Source organism: Antechinus flavipes, chromosome 1, assembly GCF_016432865.1.
Source record: "Antechinus flavipes isolate AdamAnt ecotype Samford, QLD, Australia chromosome 1, AdamAnt_v2, whole genome shotgun sequence".
NCBI classification, from domain to species: Eukaryota; Metazoa; Chordata; class Mammalia; order Dasyuromorphia; family Dasyuridae; genus Antechinus; species Antechinus flavipes.
In genome coordinates, this window is record NC_067398.1 from 80,755,335 (window position 1) to 80,779,011 (window position 23,677).

At 46.4% G+C, this 23,677-nt stretch overlaps 1 protein-coding gene across 1 annotated transcript; it reads left to right on the forward strand.

The window, feature by feature from the left end:
- The first annotated feature begins 14,012 nt into the window (after positions 1-14,012).
- Positions 14,013-19,616, forward strand: TLR9 (toll like receptor 9). The gene is made up of 2 exons (XM_051985207.1): positions 14,013-14,151; positions 16,435-19,616. The coding sequence occupies exons 1-2, from the start codon at positions 14,065-14,067 to the stop codon at positions 19,528-19,530; spliced, it is 3,183 nt and encodes a 1,060-aa protein (XP_051841167.1). The 5' UTR covers positions 14,013-14,064; the 3' UTR covers positions 19,531-19,616.
- The last annotated feature ends 4,061 nt before the right edge of the window (positions 19,617-23,677 follow it).

A 23,677-nucleotide genomic window follows, 5' to 3' on the forward strand; every position in this document is an offset into this window, starting at 1 on the left:
CTTCCCACCCCCATTCACCGCTGCTGATTCCACCCCCTCCCTCCACCTCTCAGCATGATCCCTGCGGTTCCATCCCTTGCCATTAGGAAGCCCAACCTGTTGCCCAGAACTTCCCCTCCTCCACCCCTTCCTCGCCCCTCCCCTGCCAATTCTGGGTTCCACGGCTGGTGACCATTCATTAGCTTCTCTTCGATACCTTCTTCCAGGAGCTCAGAGCTGCTCCCCCTGTCCCTACAGGGTTCCCATCCCCACGTGTCTCCTATCCCACAGGGGAGTATGTTCCCACCCTCGCAGGGACCCCCATTCCTACAGCTATTCCCCCTCTTCAGAGCTGTCCCCCACCCCGAGTCGTCCCCGTTTCCTGAAGGTGCCCCCCCCAGCTATCCCCCTGCTCCCAGGTTCCCCCATTCCCACAGGTAATCCCCTCCCGACAGGTAGCCCTTATCCCCGCCAGCATTCTCTATGCCCACAGGTGTTCATTACGTCCACAGGTGTTCGTTATGTCCACAGGTGTCCCATTCATCCCCACAGGTGTTTCCCTCTCCAGAGGGAGCCTTTATCTCCACAGGTTTCCCCGATTCCGAGCTGGCTCTTCACAGGTATCCCTAATCCCCATATGTGTCCATTATGCCCGGAGGTCTCCCCGCCCGCCTCTGGCCGGTGTCCCCGTCTCAGTCGGCGTCCCCGCATCCCCCCAAGGGCAGCGGTGGGGAAAGGAAGGCGGGCGCGGCTGCACCTACCGGAGCTGTCCCGAGGCCATGGTCCCGCCGCCACCTGCTGCCTGCGCTCCTCTCCCGCCGTCTCGCCGGAGCCAGCGCCGGCTCTGAATCTCCTGCCCTGCTTCTCCCCCGCCAGCGCGCCCCCCTCCCCACCATGCTGAGCCCCGCTCCGCCCCGCCCCCACTCCTCCGTCCCCAGCCGATGGTTGGATGGAGCCGGTGGGGTCCCGGGGGTCTCTCTGGAGCCGCCCCTGTCTATCGGCGGGGTCCGGGCTCCCTCGGCTGTGGCAGAGCGCTCCGCCCCCCACCCCCGGCCCTCGCCCGGGTCCCAACCCCAGAGCCCCGCGGGTTAGCTGAATGAGTGAGCGGCTGGCCGTGGCGGAGGGAGGCTGAGCGGCCGGCTTCGCGCTCTGGGCGGAAGGTCACTGAAGAGACCTTAGAGACCCTTCGTCCAGCCCTTCGCTTTGCAGATGAGGAAACTGAGGCTTATAGTCCCAAAGGAATCGCTGGAGATCGCAGGGCTCCTGCCACTGCACCCAGCTCTCCCGAGGGGGGCGGCTTTAGAATCCGGGGTGGAATTTCACCTCCACTTTTTCCTGCCCGAGGATGGACGGGTCCCTCGTTGCCCCCTCCCCAAAAGAGGAAGCTGGGCTGGGTGTCTCTGCATTTTGCATCTCCTCTGTCCAGGAGCACAGTCTAGAGCTCCCTTTCTTTCCCTTCGCGTCTCCTTCCACGCTCCCCAACTTTGCTCAGCTTTCCCCCTCCCCAGAGGCTGTCAGTCATTCCCCTCTGCTTACCACGACCCTCTCAGAACCCCATCTTTTCACTCTAGCTCTGGTGCCATTGAGGGTCCGCCTTGGAGGAGAAGGAAGATCAGAGAGAGGGAGAACGAGACCATTGAACCTGGAGTCAGGAAGCCCTGAATTCAAATCAGATCTCATCGTGTCATTTAAGTCATTTAATCTCTGTGCCTCAGTTTCCTTATCTGTAAAATGGGAAAAATAATAGCACCTACCTCCCAGAAGTGTTTGGAGGACAAAGTGAGCTATCTAGAAAGCACTTTGCAAACCTTAAAGCACTTTTTGAATTTTAACTATTATTATTGTGTATATATATGTTTGTAAATGGGTTCAACTATATAATCCTTCCCAGGAAGTTTCATGTTTCGTTTAACTACAGGTAACTTGGAGCTATAGATGAGAGAGAAAAACTGAACTCAAAAAGGGAAGCTCAGAACTCTTCCTTTGGGATGTTTTCCTTTTCTTCCATGACCAGTGCCTGTGAGTCCTGCCTCCTTCCCAAGAGAGAACTATCTGATTATCTTTTTTCCTCCTCAAGTCTGAGCTGATGAACAAACAGGTCACGGTCTCCTATCCCCCATATTCCATTGCTCCTCTGCCTCCCCTCCTCGTTAATGCCAAAATGAGAGTTGGTATAGAAAGAGACACATTTCCCAGTTCCTACCCGCCAATCCCCTGCTCTCCTGATGGGAGAAAGCAGACGCAGCCACCACCCCCTGCTGCCACTAGCAGAGCCTGTCTGGGTTGGGGCAGGAGGGAGGGGGCAGCTGGGGCCCCTGGAGAATCTGGCATGAGTGAGATGAACAACTTAGGCGTTCTTAACTTTTTTGTGCTGGCAATCTGGGAAAGCCTATGGACCTCTTCTCAGAATAATGCTTTGAAATAAAATATTTCAGATTACAAAAGAAAACTATTCAATTGAAATAGTTATCACCATAAAAAAGATAATGAACCCCAGGTGAAGACCACTTTTCTTAATAATCATTTGGTTTCTAAAACTTTAGGATGATAGAATCTTAGAATCCTAGAGTGTCAGGTAATGACAGACTGGCTCAGGGGATCTGGCTCTCACACTGAGGGCTCCCATCTCTGAGCTCACATGGACCAGGTTCAGTGATAGGGCAACCTGATCTCTAAAGAGAGAGGTCAGACTCGCTCATTATCCTTGGCTGTAACCCAGAGAAAATCACTTAAAGTTAAGTGTGACTCATGTCCCCAAAAGGGACTCAATATATAATGCAGGTCAGGATCCTAGAACAGCTTTTTATTCTACACAAATGCAACATTTAAAATATAAAAAAAGAATGAGCATGTACTGCTTTAAGTCAACCAACAGTAACCTATAATTCAGGCATTCACCACGAGAGCTCCCTCTCCTCTTTCCCTCAACACTCCTTAATATCATTCCTCACTTTCTCCTCCCTTCACCCAGCTTCTAATAATGAGGCTGTTGTTTAGTTGTTTCAGTCATGTCCCACTCTTCATGACCTCATCTGGGATTTTCCTGGCAAAGATACTGGGGTGATTTGCTATTTCCTTTTCCAACTTGTTTTACAGATGAGGAAACTGAGGCAAATAGGGCTAATGGATTCGCTCAGGGTCACACAGCTAGTAAATGTCTGCAGCCAGATTTAAACTGAGGAAAACGCGTCTTCCTGACTCCAGGCTCAGCACTCTCTGCACTATGGTACCACCTAGTTGCCCTCTGATAATGAGGGAGTCAAGACCAACTCTTCATCCGTGCCCATGATCCTAGCCCTTTCTCTCTTCTCTGGCAGATTACTGCTTCAATCTTTGCTCACCTCTCTAACCTTCACCTTTTCCTTATCTACTAGTTCCTTCCCTACTGCCTTAAAATATACTCAATTCTCTCCCCGCAAAATTTTTTTATGATACCAGCTCCTCAAGCTATCATCCTATAAATCTCCTCTCTTTCTTCAGCCCAAACTCCAGAAAAAGTCTATACCCACTGACTTCCCTTTCTCTCCTCTCATTTCCTCACTCCTCAATCTTCTGTCATCTGGCTTTCAACTCATCATCCAACTGAAAAAGCCCCTCCAAAGTCAGTCCTAAACTTTTCTTTGCCAAATTGGACCAGTCTTGGACCTTATGGAACTTATGTCCGCACCCTTCCCTGTCTGAACATTCCTCATTCTCTTTTGCTGGATCAACATCCACCTCACGAGCCCCTAACAGTGGGTCTTGTTCTGGGATCTTTCTCTTGTTGATTTGATTCGCTCCCATAGGTTAAAGAACCATCTCCCGGTGATGACTATCAGAACTAGACCATACTAGACTTTTCTTGTCCCTTAAATATCTTGAACTTGACAAGTCAAATACAGAACTTATTATTTTTCCCCACCAGACTCTTCCCTCTCCCAAATTTTCCCATTTGGGGTTTACAATATTGTTCTTCCTTTATCGTTCACCCCTCACTTGCCCTCACCCCATATATCTAATCAGTTCTCACACTTTGCCAGTTCTCCTTTTGCAATATTTTCTGGAGCTAAGCCCTTCTCTCTGCTTTCACACAGTTACTACCTTTTAACACATTACTCTTCTCCACACACTCCCTGGACCAGCCATAATGACATATTTGTTATTCCCAACACATGATTCCATCTCCTGTCAAAAGCACAAGGACTGCCCTCGCTCTCCCCCTTGCCTGAAATATTCTCCCACCTCACTCTCTCTCCCCCAGTGTCCCTGGATTTCTTTAAGTCCTAATAAAGTTTCACTTCCTTCAGGCTGTCTTTCCCTCAAAGTCTATATTCTACTATGAGGGAGGGGGCAGAATCACTTTGTTCTAATTATGCCATTTCTAGAGTGGCACATATTCCAAGAGAATACTGAGATACTAAAGAAAGAGGGGCTCTTACTGCTTGGTTATTAATAGGTTTTACTAGAGTTGATTAGATTAATTAATGGTCCTGGGTGGCAGGAGGATAGAATGGTGGATCCCCACACCAATCCCAGGATAGAAACAGAAAAAGGAAGATAAATGCTAAAAACAGCCCAGGTCAAACGTGCAAGTTTTCCCATGGGATAGTTGGAGCTTCTTTTGCTGTTTACATTTACTCAAAGTAGCTTGTATTCCAATGGATCTCAAGGTCACATGCTAGGCCAATGATATCTCCAAAGTTTCCTAAGTACATGAATGGTTTCAATAACATGGAGGAAGCAGAGGGATCTGTTGATGAGTTCTGGAAGCACAATCTACAATAGCAATGCAAACAATACAAGTAGGATAACACATGGCCAATATGAAAAGGACCACGACTGTTATAAGTTTCTTCCATCCCATCCCTAGGGAGGCAAAAAAGAATCATTGGCACTTAGTGATTAGTGGGAGAATTCGATTTCTAAATTTAACTTATTATAAGCTAACAGAATTTTTCAACTAAGTTCAGAAACAAAGAAATATGCTTTGGGCAATTTTATAATATATTAGATATGATAAAAGAATGGTTTCAATTACAAAAATGGGTCAGAGTGATTTAATTTTCTTAATTCCTCCTTTTTTTTTTTAATCAATGGGAAACTTGTCACAATTTTCCCTGATAAGTTAATATAAGGGATAACAAGATTGAGCAATCACAGTACAAGCCATATTAAGAATGTCTAAGACCCATGGACTAATTTTACATGAGAACAAGATAAATGAGAGAACTCAGTTTACAGATACAGGGAAACAAAAAGCCAAAGTAACATAATAATGACAACATCAGCTAACAGCAAGTCTTTTTGTATAGTAGTAACCCACTCCCAATGTCCATTTAATCAACACATTTCATCTAGCACCTCAGATGTCCCTTATAATTGATCTCTGAAAACATCTTTTCTTGGACATCCTGGGATAGGTCTCCTCTTTAGTAGATTTTCTTCTTTGGTTCCACGTTTCTTAAATGTTCCTGTTGAAATCTTTTACAAAACAGAGCTCAATACAAATTGGGACAGCCTCCCAAATTTTACTTCTCCAAGAACTAGTTCATGTGGTGAAACCCAGCTGGAACTTTATAGTTCTGATCTTATCAACAATAGAAACTCTAAGGGGAACGTCAAATTAGGAACCTGGAGTTCACTTGAAACTTCAGAGAATGTAGATGTTTGCATGCACCATTAGAATCATTTATATTTGACTTACAGAAATGTCTAACCTTGTTTTCTCTAAATTTTTCCATTCCAATTAATTCCAACTCCTTTAGGAGGAACAGATGCTATTAAACATCTGATCCAATACATAAAATATAGGTAGCAACACTTTTCAGGGAGATGCTTTCCACCACTAGGTTCAATGATTACACAAATGGATTTACTTACAAGGGGTTAACTTTACTAGGACTATAACAAAAGAGTTTGGATGGAATGTGTAGATACACTTATATAATTAATTCCCAATTGTATGAAGATTACCATGTATGAAATGGGTTGCCTGTAGTAAAACATGTTCAATTGTTAACTATTTTCAAATAGAACAGGTCTGATACAAACATTACTCTTCACTAAGATGACTGATTGTAATGAAATTCTATTCCTTAAAATAAAACAGAAACGGTTTCTGACTTTGATCTCAAAAATTCATAGATTTTTATTTTTGTTTCACAAGATTTTTTATCTTTGCCCAATTATCATCCTAGCATTTTGAAAGAAGGAGCAATTTCAGGAACTTAATCTTGCATGCTAATATAAGTATTAGTAGGCAGAGGGTAAACCCCAATACTAGTTCACTTAGTTGTTTGGGAGATGGAATGAATACACATGTATTGTAAGGATAAAGCATCCTTAGTTCTGACTTCAGGTCAAAGTTCTAGTGTACGACCAGCAATGCAGTAATAATTCCACCTCACAGCCAGTCTCAGGAATAATCAGATGGGAAAGATTCCTGTTAGGAAAGAAGAAATACAATGGAGAAACTGAGCCAAAAGGATTCCATCTTTAGATTTGCTTTTTCCTCTTAATTTTTTATCAAATATGGACCTCCAACTGTAACAATTCACGATCACTTTTCCTCTCAGTAACTTGTGGCATATCTCTCAAATAGTGGACTACTGATAATGATCCATCAGATGACAATACTCGAATTCAAATTTAGAACAGCATCATTAATAATCCCAAGAGCTTTTACCTCAAATGACTAATATCACTAATTACAACTTAGGGCTGGATACAATTATTTTTACACTCATGGAATTGTAATAAGCAATAAAAGTTTACCAGGATTCACAAAAAAGAGATTTCACTTAACATCCTTCACTTGATTTTTTCTTCTTTTCTAGTTTAAACTCATCCTAGTATAAAGGTCACTTCTATGTTATAAACAAATATAAAAATTCTCAGTAACCCAATTTCATTGTTTAGTAATTCCATAACCCATAACAAACACCAAGGGTGATAAGATATATAACCTTGCCCAAATGGTTTCTAGAAACCTACCTTTACAAATTAGGGGAATCCACAAGGTCTTTTCTTGTACCTTTTCCCACACAGTAATTGCCAATTTCCCCCAATTTTCCATAATCTTTTTAGTTCTTATCAAGTTTCATCATTCAGTAATGGATATAAATGACAAGATTTTGCCCAAGCTATTGCAGCTTGTTTATCTGAGAAGTCTCAGGAAGGGTTGAAACTTGTCCCTCCTGTTTACTTAAACAAATTTCTCTTTTTGTAGGGAGGAAGCAAAAGATTTCTTAAAATTCAGACTGAAAGTAATCTATTAGCAAAATAGGTAGAGGCCTCAAATAATTTGTATTTTCCAATTTCAAATTTTATGACATCAATTTAAAAAGTTATTTTTTACATGCAACTAAATTTGATTTGGAACATGCAACTAAATGTTCCAATCAAATTCGATTATTTTTGGCTGTTTCCTAGTTTACAAACCTTTTCTCTTCTCAAGGGCAGGAAAGAGTTAATAGTAATATAGGCTGTCAGTTTCTAAGTGTCAAATCTAATTTTTTTTTCTCTGAAACCTCACTAGTATTGCCCCCAAACCCATCTCTCTAAAATAATTTTCTTCTTTAGCTATGAAACAAATAAATCTGTCATTCTAGGGATGGAGGCTGGGAAATGTTCTTAATTCCTTTAAAACAAATTCTAAAGAATATCAATTTTAATTACTTGCTAGCATTTATTTCAAAATTTATTAAGAAAAAACATCCAAAGCACAATTTAGGTCTGAGGAGAAAAGATTTCCTCTCCTTTTAAAATTTTTTTCCTTATCCATTCTTCTACTCCAGAACCTGGCCATACTTCAGGAAAATAAAGAGAGAAAAAGAATCTTTCTGAAAACTCGAAGAGATACATATTAGTCAACAAGACACAGAAAAGTAGATTTGCCAGCAAAGTTTTTCTTTCTTAATTCCAGGATTAAAACTTGATTATGATAATAAGCTGCTAAAAATAAAATAAAATAACATGAAAATAAAAATTAATAAGCAAAAAACCTGACTATAAATAGATAACTGGTGAAAAAGATCTAGTTTCACAGTCAGAGGAAGATAGTGAGATTACAAAAACCAAAAACATAACACTTAAAGCAATTCAGCCTCAATTTGATTCTACTCAGTTCAAACTAATAAATATTTATAAAGATGTTTACTATTACAACTCTGCTAAGTTGTGAGAATGCAGAGATAAAAACCCAAGCAGTCTCCCCTCAATGGCCTGACATTCTATAGAAGGGGATGTAATGTGAATATAAACATAGCAATCTGTCAGAGAATTCCCCTTTTCACTCTTTACTGTTTAGACCTTCTGAGAGACTGAACTTTGAAAGGGTAAACTGAGGCAAGTCACAGTTCTGCGAGATTGAACATGACTCTTAATTTCCTTCCTCCATATCTTTATTTACATTATTTATTAAGCCTAGAAAAACCTCTCTTCCCCTAGAATTTCTGCCCAGCCTTTTAAATGTAGCTTAAATCTCAACTCCAGGAAGACTTTCCTGGTTTTTCCAGCTAAAAAAGATTTTTTCAGACATGAATAGTTAAATACTAGTATAGTTATTTGTCCTTGGACCTTAAAGACAACTATGGATAGAGAGCTGGATCTGGAATTATGAAGTTGTGGGTTCAAATTTGCCTTCAAGCAGTCCCTATATATCTAACAGTGAGCCAGTCACTTAACCTATTAGCTATTATTATTATATTCTTTCTACTTTGAGTCTCATGAAGTTGAGGTAGGAAGCATTTTTGTAAGCTTTTCTGCTTCCTCAAACACAAAGATATTTCTTTGCTTGAATAGTTTGAAAAAGGGTGCAGGGAATTGAATGTTTGTCTTCTACAGCCTTCTGCTCTAACCTCAGCCTCTACCTTCCTGCTTTGTAACTTCTGCTCTAACCTCAGCCTCTACCTTCCTGCTTTGTAACTTATCAGTATGCTTTTTTTTCTTTAAAAATAAGTTTATATTGATGTCTTTTGTTTTGTAATATCATCCTAGTTTCCCACTCCCAGTAAGTTATCCCATATAACAAAGAACATTTTTAAAAAGATCAATAATAAAGAGGAAAAAAGATCAGCATGGCTAATCGATAAATTGAAAAAGTGTAAAAGTATGTACAAAATGCAATATTTGTGAATCTTAAATCTCTGCAAAGGGGTGGGCTATAATTATTTTCTCATATCTCCTTTTTTTCTTTTCTTTTGGAAAATAATTCCAATTTGTTGAGAATCCACCAGCTCTATCATATCTTTTCTTTTGAGCCATGTTTGTTCTTTATAAGTTTTCAACATCCACTTTTTATTTGTGTGTATATGGTTCCCATCAGTAGATGCTGAAGGTAACCCATCCAGTCAGTGAGAGGGCTGAAATTTCCTTCCAAGAAGTCCTTCCCTCTTTGTTCTTTGGTGGCCATTAATTCCAGGAGTTTTCAGATTGGAGATTTATTTCCTCAAAGGAAAGATTCATTTGATGAAGGATCAGGGATGACCAACAGCCTCACACACCTGCACAGTGTTTTGGGGAGTTCTGCAGCCTTGCACAGTCTTGTGGACATTTCAGAGTAGGCCTCCGGAAGGCAGGTAACTCCTTGCAGGGAAGTCATCCAGTTCAACAACTACCTGCATACTTTGTGCAAGGCACTCTGAGGGGCCCCATGAACAAAAGCATGAAATAGTTCTGCTCCTCAAAAGGGTTTATGTTCTGCTGAAGGAAATGACATCGCCAGACAAGTAAGGAGATTTGAGGAAAGAGGAGCCCAACCGCGGGAGGAAATCAGAGAAGGCTTCCTGTAGGAGGTAATGACTGAGCTGAGATTTAAAGGAAGCTAGGAACTCTAAGAATTACAGATCTGAGAAGAATGAATTTCAGGCATGATTCTGCCCATGGAAGTTAATGGGAAGTATAGCTAGCCCCTGAAGGTGTGCTAAGGGCATATTTGTGTGGGTCTGTGCAGGATCAGAACAGCATCTTCTCAAATGTCCCCTCCCCTCAACTAGATGCTTCCCCACTTTCCCCGAGGTATTTGGTCTCTGGATGTGCTCACACCAACCATCCCCTGAGCAGGGGCCAGGTCATCCCTGGTTAACCAGGTAGCTCCCCCAGCCTTCCTGAGCAGTCTAATAGAACTGGAGGGATTGTGGTTCCTGAAAGGATAGAGCAAAGGTAGCTTTTTTTAATGGTATTTCCCCCCAATTATATGTAAAGAAATTTTTTAGCATGCCTTTTAAAAAATGTATTTATTTGTTTGTTTGTTTATCCATTCATTCATTTATTTTTATTTATTTTTATTTTTTGCTGAGGCAATTGGGATTAAGTGACTTGCCCAGGGTCACACAGGAAAGTAATTAAGTGTCTGAGACCATAGCATTCCTTTTTATAAGATTTTGAATTTCAACTTTTTCTCTCTCCCTCCCCTCCTGTCTTCCTAAAATGATAGTTTGATATAGGCTATATATATGCATGTGTGTGTGTACACATATATGTATGTATATATATATGCATATATATATATAAATATATATATGCAGTCATGTAAAATGTATCTATATTAGTCACCACTGTGAAACAAGAAATAGGCCAAAAGAGGAAAACCCCCCCACAAAAAAAAGCAAAGTAAGTGAAAATACTAGGTTTCGATCTGCATTTAGAGTCCTCATTAGCATATGGATGGTATTTTCCATCATGAGTCCTTTGTGACTGTCTTAGATCATTGTGTAGTTGAGAAGAGCAGTTATTCATGGTTGATCATTACAATGGGGCTGCTACTGTGTACAGAGTTTTCCTGGTCCTGCTCACTTCATTTTGTATTAGTGAGTGTAAGTCTTTCAAGGTTTTTCTGAAATCTCCCTGCTCATCGTTTCCTACAGCACAATAGTATGCCCCGAAATTCCCCCTTGTCCAGCCATTTCCCCCAATTAATGAGCATTAATTAAGTGTAGCAGCGTTCAGTCTGGGACTCAGTGTGTGTGGGGGACACCTTTTCCTCCCACCTCAGATTCCTGAGCTAACATGAATAACATGGGGGCAGCAATTACATCTTATTTAATGTTTGTGTGTTTGTCTCAGCACTTAGTACAGTGAGTACTCTGCATACACAGGGTACTTAATAAATGTTTATTGAATTTGAATCTAGAAAAATCTCCAGCTTTACAGAACATACTCTGACATCCTAATTCTAACAATCTGTTCTAGACTCCTTTGTTCAAAGTTCTAAATCTCTCTGAATTCTGACATTTTATATTCTATGGCCAAATGCCCATCGCAGCGCTGATTTCTTTCGGTTCTGTGTTCTACAGGCCTTCCCAGCTCTGACATTTACGTTCTTTGACATTCTGTGTTCCCAGAGTTTTTCCAGCTCTAAAGGCTAGGTAGTCCACATTCTGGGCTAACTCTAGAGGGCAGAGAATGTGTAGCATGCAGAAAGATTTGAATTCAAATATGACTTCAGACACTTATTTGCGTGACCCTGGACAAATCACTTAATTTCTCTCTGCCTCAGTTTTCTCATCTTTTACAGATGGGAATCATCATAATAATATTTAGCCCCCAGTATTGTTATGCAAGTCAAATGAATTAATAATTGTAAAATTATTAAATAATAAAGCACTCAGCAAGTCCCTGGCACATAGTAAGCACTACATAAATATTAGCTATTACCAATATTATTACTTTCCCATCCCAGAACTCATAAAGATAAGTTGGGTCCTCAGAACAAGGCTGCTACATTTTCTGTTAGAGTTTTAGGGAGTAGCCCTGAAGGTAGGAGCTTGTTTTATTAATGTTATAAGCCCACCCACTGGTGTGTGTCTCCCGCCCCCTCTCCCCACCATGATTATCTATTGTCAATTAGTCTTCTGTATTTAATTAGCACTTAGAAACAAGGTGTTTACTACAGTAGTATAGTTGGTATAAAATAACCTCGCCTTCCCAAAGTTTCACTTTCTTCAACAAGTATATATGGAGTTAAGGGGAAGTCAGATTTAAATTTAGGCAAAGAGGATCACTTCTACCCCCTGGAAGTCCTTTTTCTTGAATCATTGAGAGCCCATGTTTAGACAGGCAAAGCATTTCTGCCGAGTTCCTCATAGAGCACTCCATCGCCTTTCTTCACTGTGTCCTTGCCGGCTAATGTGGACTCGGGGAGATGGAAGGGAATAAGCACTTGTACAGTGCCCACCCTGTGCCATGCACTATGCTAAGCACTTTTTACAAATATCTCATTTGATCCTTTGTTGTGAGGATCGCTAGCTATCATTATCCCCATTTGCAGAGGAGTTAACTGAGGCAAATGGAAGTTGAGGGACCTAGGATTACACAGCTAGTAAATGTCTATGGTCAAATTTGAACTCAGATTTTCTTGACTGCAGGACCAAGACTCTATCCATTTATGCTGCTTAGGTGTCATTCTGGGGATGCTTCTAGGAAAATAACAGGAATTCCCAAATCTTTAGAATCCCTAAAAATTAATAATTCACAAGGTCCTGTTCCTTTAAAGTGTAGGCCCTGAAACTGAGACTGATGCTCTTCTCTATCACTACTCCAGGGAAAAACTTCTACTTGAAATTTTGACTTCTGAAGCAGTCTGCTATTTTTGATGATCCATGGGACAGTGACCACGTTTCTTCAGTCTGAATACACTCCCTATGCAATTTCATTCCACTCCAACCAAAAACTGTCAAAATCATCCCAACTGAGGAAGCACTTTTTGCCAGACTTACTCTCAAACTTATGATTCCATTAAGAATTGTTCTTACCTGGTTAAGAGATCTTATTAAGGGATGGAGTAATGGACTGATTGATTCAATCTACTCCTACCCTTAGCAGGGCCTCTGGAGGCTGATGATGTTCTATGTCCAAGGACCCTCCCAGTCTGAGATTTGATGTTCTGTGGTTTAAGATCCCTTTCATTTCTCAGAGGCTCTCTGCTTTTCGTTCCTCAAATTTTCTTAGTCCTCTTCAAGTGGGTCTCTCTTGTATGTCTTTTACAGTATACCTACCTACTTCTTCCCAGAACATGAGATAGGCGATGTCTGTCCTGCCTTTTTAAGTTTGGAGGGTGTTGATTTCTAGATTGACTGTGTGGGGGCAAGAGGACCCTCTTCTCAGTGGGGATTAGTGTTGCTTGAGCTCCCAAGGTGAGAGTCTGGGAGAGGGAAAGAAGGGAAGGGATTATATATTACTCAGTATGTGAAAGGGACTATGCTAAGTAACTTTATAAATGTCTCATTTTGAGCCTCATGACAACTCTAGGAGGTAGTAGCTATCTTTATTATTATTATAATACCCATTTTACAGATGAGAAAACCAAAGAAAACAAGTGACTTGCCAAGGACCACCTAGCTAGATTTGAATTCAGATTTTCCTAAGTCTCTAAGCCACTGAATTACCAACTGCCTCTAGTCCAGAGCTCCAATTCATTTTTCCTTGGCCAGCAGTTCCTGGTCCTAAATTTATGCTTGTATTAGACATTTCTCATAGACTGACTTTGCTGTTCCTACTCTATTGAATATAACACGTTTATTCCCAGGTCACAATAATCCTGTCCATCTCTCGTCCCATGAGATTATGAACTACTTGAGGGAAGGGTCTGTGATAATTTTTGTTGTTAAAGCTCCTGTTCTGCAGAAAGAATCCTGTAGATAGGACACTGTCAATAAATGTGGACCAAAGACAATGGAGTTGTACTCAGTTAAATCTTCAGGCCTGATTCTTAAAGCCTCCTTGAGACCGGGTCTGGAAGGTATAAAACTGAGAAAGGAAGTAGAGAAGGAATATTTTAGGCAACTGCTATTATAAAATGCATGCAAATTTACCCTATTTTCCATTGTCACAGAGGTTCACATCCTGGGAATTAGATGAGCTGCCCCAACATTTTTTTGGAGATCCAGACCAGATGAGAAAGTTCTGAGAACCCAACGAGGGTCAGATCCTGAGATTAATATAAGAGAGAGCTCCCTGGATCACCTTGAGTCCTGGTTTAGGGTGAGAGGGGTCTTGAGGGACAGAGACTGGTAGAGCTTCTAAGGCCTGATTCAATTTTTTCACTTCCTCTTGCCTTTGAGTGAGCCAGACACACAAGGCTCTCAGAAACTCAGAGCACGCCATTTTATGCTGTTGGTTACCAGCTTTGCTTCTTGGAACAGATATTCTGCGGTGATCAGATCAAATCTTCTTCCTTCACTCCAAAGAGCCATGGTAAGAGTTCAGATCTTGGCCACCAGATTCATGGTGTCAAAGTCTTTTGGTTCTTGGGATACGGGGGAAAGGTTTGGGACACAAAAAGGAGCTGGTTTGGGATTTGAAGGGGGAAAAATTGGGTAGGGTAGCTGATGGATGTTCCAGAGGGTTCTAGATGATTTTACATTTGCTCTATTCCTGTTACTTGAACCCTTTGACTCAAATCTAATTTTTTTTTTTTTTACTGCATCAAGATGGTCCCAAGAGGCTCAGAGTGGAAAGATTGTGTGTGTGTGTGTGTGTGTGTGTGTGTGTATGTGTGTGTGACTGTGAACCAGGGATGGTTTTTTTGCCTCATGCAGTAGCTTTAGTGCAGGGTTCCCTGAGGCTGAAAGTATTAGAAAGCTGCCTGAGACCCTGACTATGAGATGGGAGTAGTAACTCCATAGGCAAGCATCTCATAAGCAGGATATCTCTTCCAAAAGATAACTTGGTCCATTAGGAGTGTCCTCAGTTTCCCCTCTCCTCTTGGAGATTGAGTAAAAAGACAGGGATGGGAGCTTAAGGAAGAAATAAATCAATCCTTCTTGACCACAGGGAAACAGAAAACATCAGCTTTAGGATGGAAAAGAGAAGTGAGGGACAAGAAGCCACCTTTTGTCCACTTTAATCCCATATGTAATAAAAACGGGAAGGAGAGAGTTCTCATCCTGAGCACCTCAGCAATTAAAACTCTGATGTCAGAAGTCCAGTGTGGTTCTTTTTTGAGACCTTTCCACATAGTTAAGGCTGCTGCTGCTTCTTCTGCCTAGCTTTGAGAGGGTCCAATGAGCAGCAACCTTCAGACCCAGCCTTGTGGCCTTCAGGGAGGTTTCTCTGGCTAATCAGGGCAGCCTCCAAATCTGAGGGGTCAAAACCAAGCAGAATCACATACTGGAAGAAAGTCAAAATTTCAGAGATGATGGCTCCTGGCAGCTGTTTTGTTTTTTCTAAACCAGTCTGGTCAGCCAGGAATACTTTCCTGCTTTCTATTAAGACTGTGGGTAAAAATACTCTTTGTGGTTGTTCAATCATACCCAATTCTTTGTGACCCTGTGGACCATAGCAGACCAATATAATCCCTGGGATTTTCTTGCCAAAGATACTAGTGTGGTTTGCCATTTCCTTCTCCAGGGTATTAAGGCGAACAGGTTAAGTGAACTTGTACAGAGGCATAGAGCTAATAAATGTCTTAAGGCTGTATTTGAAATCAGGTTTTTCTGATTCCAGGCCCAGCACTCTATCCCCTGGGCCATCTTCTCACCTTTCAAATTTCCAGGTCTACTGCCTTCTAGCTCTAAGAGTTAGGGCTTCATTTCTATTCACTTCAACATTTACTGATTATCTCCCGTGGATAAGGCTCAGGAAAGTTATTAACAACAATACTAATTAACAATAAAAGATCTTATATAGTACTTTATATATGTTGTTTTCTTGGGTAAAGATGCTTTTATTAGCCCCATTTTATTGATGCAGGAAATGAGACAGAGGGAGTGAGGGTCACACAGCTAATAAATATCTGGAATAGGATTTTATCTCAGCTCTTCTTGACTGCGAGCCCAGCACTATTCATTGTGCCACTTGTCTAACTCTTTCCTCTTGAGTTCTTTATTTACCAGTTGTGGCTCAGGGGCCACAGAAGGAAGCAGTTAGTTATGATCTCCAGTATAGTAAACCTTGGCAAACAAGGCAAGATGGCCCTGGAACTGGAAATCAGGACATTGGGGTCCTAGGCTGGGTGTTACCAATGATCAGCTAAATGTTCCTGAACAAGTCACTCCATTTGTCTTGGTCTCAAGTTCCTTCAACATAAAATGATGATGCTGGATTAGACATTTCTATAAGGTGGAAAATTTTGTGGGGAGGGGACTGAGCTCTGGGAGAGCCTGAGGGAAAGGACTGGGGGCTAAGGGCCTTTCAGAAAGAAGGTACTTTTTAAAGAGCCGGAGGAAGGGGCCCAGGGGGCTGGCTAGAGTTTTTTTGGTAACTTCTCCCTTCTCTCCTTCCTGTCTCTGCTCCTCCGCAGGGTTCTGGAAGTGGTTTCTTAGTTCCTCCGATACAAAATCATGGTGCTGGATTAGATATTTCTGTAGGGTGGAAAATTTTATAGGAAGGGAGCCGATAGTGGGGGGAGCCTGAGGGAGAGGACCGGGGGCTATGGGCCTTTTCGGAAAGAAGGAGCAGGAGTGAGGAGGCCAGGGCATTGCAGGAGCTGGTTGATAACTTTTCCCCTCTCTTTTTCCCACCTCGGCTCCTCCGCAGGGCTCTGGAAGTGGTTCCTTAGGCTTGCATTTTTTCCTGCTTCCCCTGGCACTGGCTCTGGCTGCCACCAACTTCCCCCAGTTTCTGCCTTGCGAGCTTCAGCCTTTTGGCGTGGTGGACTGCGACCGGAGGAGCCTGGGCGCTGTGCCCTCCTTCGCCGGGGCCACCCCGGCGGCCTTGGCCAACGTGAGCACTCTCCTGCTCCGACACAACCACATCAGCCACCTGCGCCCAGAGCATTTCGCCCACCTGGGTAGCCTCCGGCAGCTCTTGCTCCGATGGAACTGTGCGCCCACCAACCTCACGGCCCTGCGCCTGCCCTGCCGCATGGTCATCGAGCCGGGCACTTTCCTGGGTTTACCCAAGCTGAAGCTCCTTGACTTGTCGGGGAACAGCATCACCTCGGTCCCCGAGCTGCCCCCGTCGCTGACCAGCTTGGTCATCAGCTACACCATGATCCTCGCGCTCGACTCGGCCATCTTCTCGGGCCTCCCCGGCCTGCGCTCCCTCTACATGGACGGCAGCTGCTATTACAAGAACCCCTGCGGGCGGGAGGTGGACGTGCCCCCGGGGGCGCTGGCCGGCCTGCGGCATCTCACCAACCTGTCGCTCAAGTACGACAACCTGACGTCGGTCCCGCGGGGGCTGCCCGCCAGCCTGCAGATGCTGCTCATTTCCTCCAACCGCATCGTCAGCTTGTCCCACCGAGACTTTGCCGGGTTCCCGGCCCTTCGCGTGCTGGACGTCAGCAGGAACTGTCGGCGCTGCGACCACGCTTACAACCCGTGTGTGGAGTGCCCCGCGGGCTACCCCAAGGTGGACCCGGACACTTTTAGTCTCCTGGGAGCACTGGAGGGCCTGGTCCTGAAGGACAACTCCTTGAGTCAGCTTGACCCCCGCTGGTTTCAGAACCTGGGCAACCTTACCGTGTTAGACCTCAGTGAGAACTTTCTCTCCGAGGATATCACCAACACTACGGCCTTTCGAAGCCTGCCCAAGCTGAAAAAGCTGAACCTGTCCTTCAACTACCACAAGAAGGTGTCCTACGCCCGGCTCCGCTTGGCTCCCTCCTTCCAGAATCTGACCGCCCTGGAGATTCTGGATATGACAGGTATCTTTTTCCGATCCCTCTCGCGGGCTACCCTCCAGCCCTTGCTAGGGCTCCCCTCCTTCCAGAAGCTGCTCCTGCCCATGAACTTCATCAGCAAGGCTGAACTGTCTATCTTCGGTCACTTCCGCTCTCTGAGATACGTGGACTTGTCAGAAAACAAGGTGACCGGTGTAAGCCCCGCGACCAGTGGGAACGGAGCACCGGTAGCCAGCTCCGAACCTCTCCTGAGGCTGAAGACGGCCTCCCAAGACAAACCCCCTTCTGACGGCTTTATGCCCCGCTGTGACTCCTCTAATTTCATCCTAGACCTCTCCAGGAACAACCTGGTGACCATCCAGCCAGAGATGTTCCATCAGCTGGCTGCTGTTGAATGCCTGAGGCTGTCTAGCAACAGCATCGCCCAGGCTGTCAACGGCTCCCAGTTCAGCCCCCTGACCAGCTTGTGGCTGCTGGACTTGTCTCACAACAAGCTGGATTTGTATTACGGCAAGGCGTTCACCGAACTGCCGCGGCTCAAGGCTCTGGACCTCAGCTACAACAGCCAGTCCTTCCGGGCCCAAGGCATCGGCCACAACCTGAGCTTTATAGGCAATCTCCCCAGCCTGCGCTACCTCAGCTTGGCTCACAACCAGATCTACACGAGGGTCTCCCAGAAGCTCCTCAGCACCTCCTTAGTGGCCCTGGACTTTAGTGGCAACCTGCTGAGCCGCATGTGGAGCGAGGGTGACCTCTACCTGCGCTTCTTTCAGGGTCTCAGAAAGCTGGCGTGGCTGGACCTGTCCCGGAACAAACTGCGCACTCTGCCTGACCAGGCTTTGGACCACCTACCCAAGAGCCTCCGCCTGCTCTGGGCCAAGGACAACCACATCACCTTCTTCAACTGGAGCAGCTTGCACCTGCTGCCCTCCCTGGAGGTGCTTGACCTGTCTGGGAACCTGCTGGGCCGCCTGGCCACAGGTCACATCCCCGGCAGCACCCGGCTCCACACCTTGAACCTCAGCCGCAACGGCATTGACTTTATCGCCCAGGGCTTCTTTGCCCCGGCCACCAAACTGCGGGCACTCAACCTGTACGGCAACTCTCTGAAGACCTTGGACCGCGGCTGGTTTGGGGGCTTGGCCCCCTCCCTGCAGGAGCTGGACATCGGGGCCAACCCGCTGCACTGCGAGTGCGACGCCACCTTTCTGGACTTCCTGCTGGAGATCCAGACGGCCGTGCCCGGCCTCACCAACCAGGTGGTGTGCGGGAGCCCCTTCCCGCTCAACGGGAAGAGCGTCTTCGTGCAGGACCTGCGCCTGTGCCTGGACGTGAGGCTGGCCTGCGGCTGCTTCGCGCTCTCGCTCGTGGGCACGCTGCTGACCTTGGCCACGCCCACCCTCCAGCGGCTGTTTGGCTGGGACCTCTGGTACATCTTCCATCTGGGCCTGGCCTGGCGGGTCTGGAAGAAGGGGAAGGCCGCGGCCCAGGCCTACGACTACGACGCTTTCGTGGTGTTTGACAAGGCCCAGGAAGCCGTGGCTGACTGGGTTTACAACGAGCTGAGGGTGCGCCTGGAAGAGGGCAAGGGCCGGGGGAAGGGGCGCCTCCGGTTCCGGCTGTGCCTGGAAGACCGGGACTGGCTGCCCGGGAAGAGCCTCATTGAGAACCTTTGGGACTCGGTGTACCACAGCCGCAAGACCCTGTTCGTGCTGTCTGCTCGGGGCCCGGCGGCCCCTCCGCGCGTCAGCGGCCTGCTCCGAGCCACCTTCCACCTGGCGCAGCAGCGGCTGCTGGAGGACAAGCAGGACGTGGTGGTGCTGGTCATCCTGAACCGCGTGGTGCGCAAGTCCCGCTACGTGCGGCTCCGCCAGCGCCTCTGCCGCGAGACCGTCCTGTTCTGGCCCCAGCAGCCCAGCGGCCAGGACACTTTCTGGGCCCAGCTCCGCAACGCCCTGGCTACAAACAACCGGAGATTCTACAACCGGAACTTCTGCCGGGGACCCTGAGACCTCCGGGGAGGGAGGGCGGGACGGGGCGAGGGCGCCTCCCCGCGGGCAAGCACTGATTAAGCCCGACCCTGTTCCCGGGCCCCTGTCCCCGGGGCTCCTGTCCCCCGGGCCCTTGTCCCCGGGGTTCCTGTCCCCCGAGCCCCTGTCCCCCGGGCTCCTGTCCCCCGAGCCCCTGTCCCCCGGGCTCCTGTCCCCGGGGCTCCTGTCCCTCGAGCCCCTGTCCCCCGGGGCCCCTGTCCCCGGGGCTCCTGTCCCCGGGGCTCCTGTCCCCCGAGCCCCTGTCCCCGGGGCTCCTGTCCCCCGAGCCCCTGTCCCCCGGGCTCCTGTCCCCCGAGCCCCTGTCCCCGGGCTCCTGTCCCCGGGGCTCCTGTCCCCCGAGCCCCTGTCCCCCGGGCTCCTGTCCCCCGAGCCCCTGTCCCCCGGGCTCCTGTCCCCGGGGCTCCTGTCCCTCGAGCCCCTGTCCCCGGGGCTCCTGTCCCTCGAGCCCCTGTTCCCGGGGCTCCTGTCCCCCGGGCCCCTGTCCCCCGGGCTCCTGTCCCCGGGGCCCCTGTCCCTCGAGCCCCTGTCCCCGGGGCTCCTGTCCCTCGAGCCCCTGTCCCCCGGGCTCCTGTCCCCCGGGGCCCCTGTTCCCGGGCCCCTGTTCCCGGGGCTCCTGTCCCCCGGGCCCCTGTCCCCGGGGCTCCTGTCCCCGGGGCTCCTGTCCCTCGAGCCCCTGTCCCCTGGGCTCCTGTCCCCCGAGCCCCTGTCCCCCGGGGCCCCTGTCCCCCGGGCTCCTGTCCCCGGGGCTCCTGTCCCCCGAGCCCCCGTCCCCCGGGGCCCTGTCCCCCGGGCTCCTGTCCCTCGAGCCCCTGTCCCCCGGGCTCCTGTCCCCCGGGCCCCTGTCCCCCGGGCTCCGTCCCCCGGGGCCCCTGTCCCCGGGGCTCCTGTCCCCGGGGCTCCTGTCCCCCGAGCCCCTGTCCCCCGGGCCCCTGTCCCCCGGGCTCCTGTCCCTCGAGCCCCTGTCCCCCGGGCTCCTGTCCCCCGGGCCCCTGTCCCCCGGGGCTCCGTCCCCCGGGCCCCTGTCCCCCGGGGCCCCTGTCCCCGGGGCTCCTGTCCCCCGGGGCTCCTGTCCCCCGGGCCCCTGTCCCCGGGGCTTCTGTCCCCCGGGGCTCCTGTCCCCGGGGCTTCTGTCCCCCGGGCCCCTGTCCCCGGGGCTCCTGTCCCCGGCTGGGGCTCAGGACCACGTCCCGCGCTTAGCACTTACTCAGGGCTTGTTGATGGGCCGCCCTGAAGGAGCGGACATTCTTTTGGGAGGAGATACCTGGATAAATACAAGGTGGGTTCCGAGGGATTCCGGAAGGGGAAGGCGCCAGCAGTCGGGCAGATCGGGAAAGGAATCAAGTAGGGACCGCTCGGTGCTGCAGAGGATAGAGCCCCGGCCCTGAAGTCAGGAGGACCTGAGTTCAAATCTGGCCTCAGACACTTAACTGTGACCCTGGGCAAGTCACTTAACCCCAAGTGCCTCAGCAAAAAAGAAAAAAAAGTGGTAGGTGATGAATGAGATCTATTGTTAGACAGTCAACAAGAAGAACCCGTGATTTGGGTTGAAGGCGTGGTCCTAAAGAAAGCTATCTATTTCTATCTATTTTGTGAGGCTTCAGAGATCAAAATAAAAATTACATTTTTTAAAATTAAAGCTTTTTTTTTCCCCAAAACATATGCATGGATAATTCTACACTAATAATAGGATAATTAAAGAGAATTAAGGAGGCGGAAGGAGGGCATTTCATTGGGTTAGGTGATGAATGAGATCTATTGTTGGACAATCAACAAGAAGAGCCTGTGATTTGGGTTGAAGGCGTGGTCCTAAAGAAAGATATCTACCAGGTAAATCCCAAGCTGTTTTGTGAGGTTTCAGAGATCACAATAAAAATTATGTTTTTTTAAATTAAAGCTTTTTATTTTTCAAAACATATGCATGGGGGAAAAAAAGGAAATAAGAAAGGGGCAGATAAGTGGTGTAGTAGATAGAGTATCAGCCCTGAATTCAGTAGGACTTGAGTTCAAATGTGATCTCAGATATTTAACACTTCCTGGCTGTGTGATCCTGGCCGAGTCACTTACCCCTCCCCCTCCAAAAAAAAACAAAAACAAAAACAAAACCCATATACATGGATAAATTTTCAACATTAGCCCTTGCAAAACCCAATTTTCCCCCCTCCCCTAGATGGCAAGTAGTTCAATATACATTAAACATGATAGAAATATATGTAAAATCCAATATATGCCTATATATTTGTACAATTATCTTGCTGCACAAAAAAAATCAAATCAAAAAGGGAAAAATGAGAAAGAAGATAAAATGCAAGCAAACAACAGAGAGTGAAAATACTATGTTGTGATCCACACTCAGTTCCCACAGTCCTCTTGATGGGGATGAACCCTGAAACTGTCCTCCTAGACCTTTGGGGTGAGCCCAGAAATTCTCCTACTCACCCTTCAGGGTTTTTAAGTGGTTTCATTAAGATTGGCCTGGGACCACTCCCTACTTAGCTGGAACTTAAGTGGTCCCATTTAGCTGGAGATCTAGATTTGATATTTCTGTGGATCTCTATTGAGCTGAAAATTGGCTCAGGACCCAGTAAATGGTCTCATCTAGCCCTGGGGGCAATGACAATATTGAAGGAATCTCATTCAATTGAGACTTTAGTCTCAGATTTCCTACTTAAAGGACAATTTGGGGGCTTATTTCTTTGCAGAGCCTGAAGCAGCACTATGCCTTATCAAGGAACCCCTCTCTCTCTCTCTTTGGCATAGCTACCTGCCAGGACCCTGCCCGCTGAGAAAAGACCCCCTCAGTGTTAGCACACCCCTGTTTATCTCTCTGCCAGGACTTTGTCACTCGGAAGTCAGCCTCCTAGCAAAAGCTGACTTCTCAGTGCCAATAAACTTCTTTTAGCTAGTCTAACTTTTCGTGTTGGTGAATTCTTTTCACGTTGTACCTGCGCCAACCAGAAGGGATTCCCACGACTCTCTGCCCTGCGCCAAACCTCATCACTCTTTCTGGGTGTAGATGGCTCTCTTCATCACAAGACCATTGGAACTGGTCTGAATCATCTCATTGTTGAAAAGAGCCAAGTCCATCAGAATTGATCATCGTATAATCTTGCTGTTGCTGTGTACAGTGATCGCTGGTTCTGCTCATTTCACTCAGCATCAGTTCATGCAAGTCTCCCCAGGCCTCTCTGAAATCATCCTGCTGGTTGTTTCTTATAGAACAATAATATTCCATAACATTCATATACCATAACTTATTCAGCCATTCTCCAACTGCTGGGCATCCACTCAGTTTCCAATTCCTTGCCACTACAAAAAAGGCTGCCTTAAACAAAAAAAAATTACATTTCTTTGGACAAAGTACCTTCAGGTAAGGGTATGATGAAGGAAAGAAGGAAAGAAAGAAGGAAGGAAAAAAGGAAGGAAGGAGCTAACCTGTCAAGTTGAGTTCCCAGTGATGCAGCTCTATTCACGGAGGTTGTAGTTTGTTCTTCATTCTTCTAGAGGACGATGACATCAGGGAGGTGAAGCCATGACATGGAAGTCATTAGCAGTGGGGATAAATTACTTTATTTACTTAGATTACTTAAATTACTTAGATCACTTTTTTTTTAGAGAAAGAGAAAAGTGGAATAGTTTGTGGATAAGTTAGTTTCTCTTATTAAGGGAAACTCATTTCTATCAACAAACAGAAGGAAGTTGGCTTATGGATTATTTCATTTGGAGAATTGAGACAATCATGGTTTTACTCACAGGACAGTGTCTTGGGACAAGTGCACTTATATAAGCAGTAGGATGGTTTGGGGATATCCTGTAATGGATAGCAAAATGACACTAAGTGCTGACTGTGTGTCCATCACTGTGCTCTTCTTCCTTTATCTACCTCTGGGATGTTTAAAAATGAAAGGGGTGTGTGTGTGTGTGTGTGTGTGTGTGTGTGTGTGTGTGTGTGTGTGTGTGTTTTAGGAAAGGGAGAGTCAATCCCTATCCCCATAACCTGAGTAAATGGGTCTTGCTTGGGGCTAGAGACAGAAGACAACAGGAGGGCTTCAGCTAGTTGTCTGGAAAAGGAGAGAAGGAGGAGTCAGAAACAGAGCTTTAAATACAA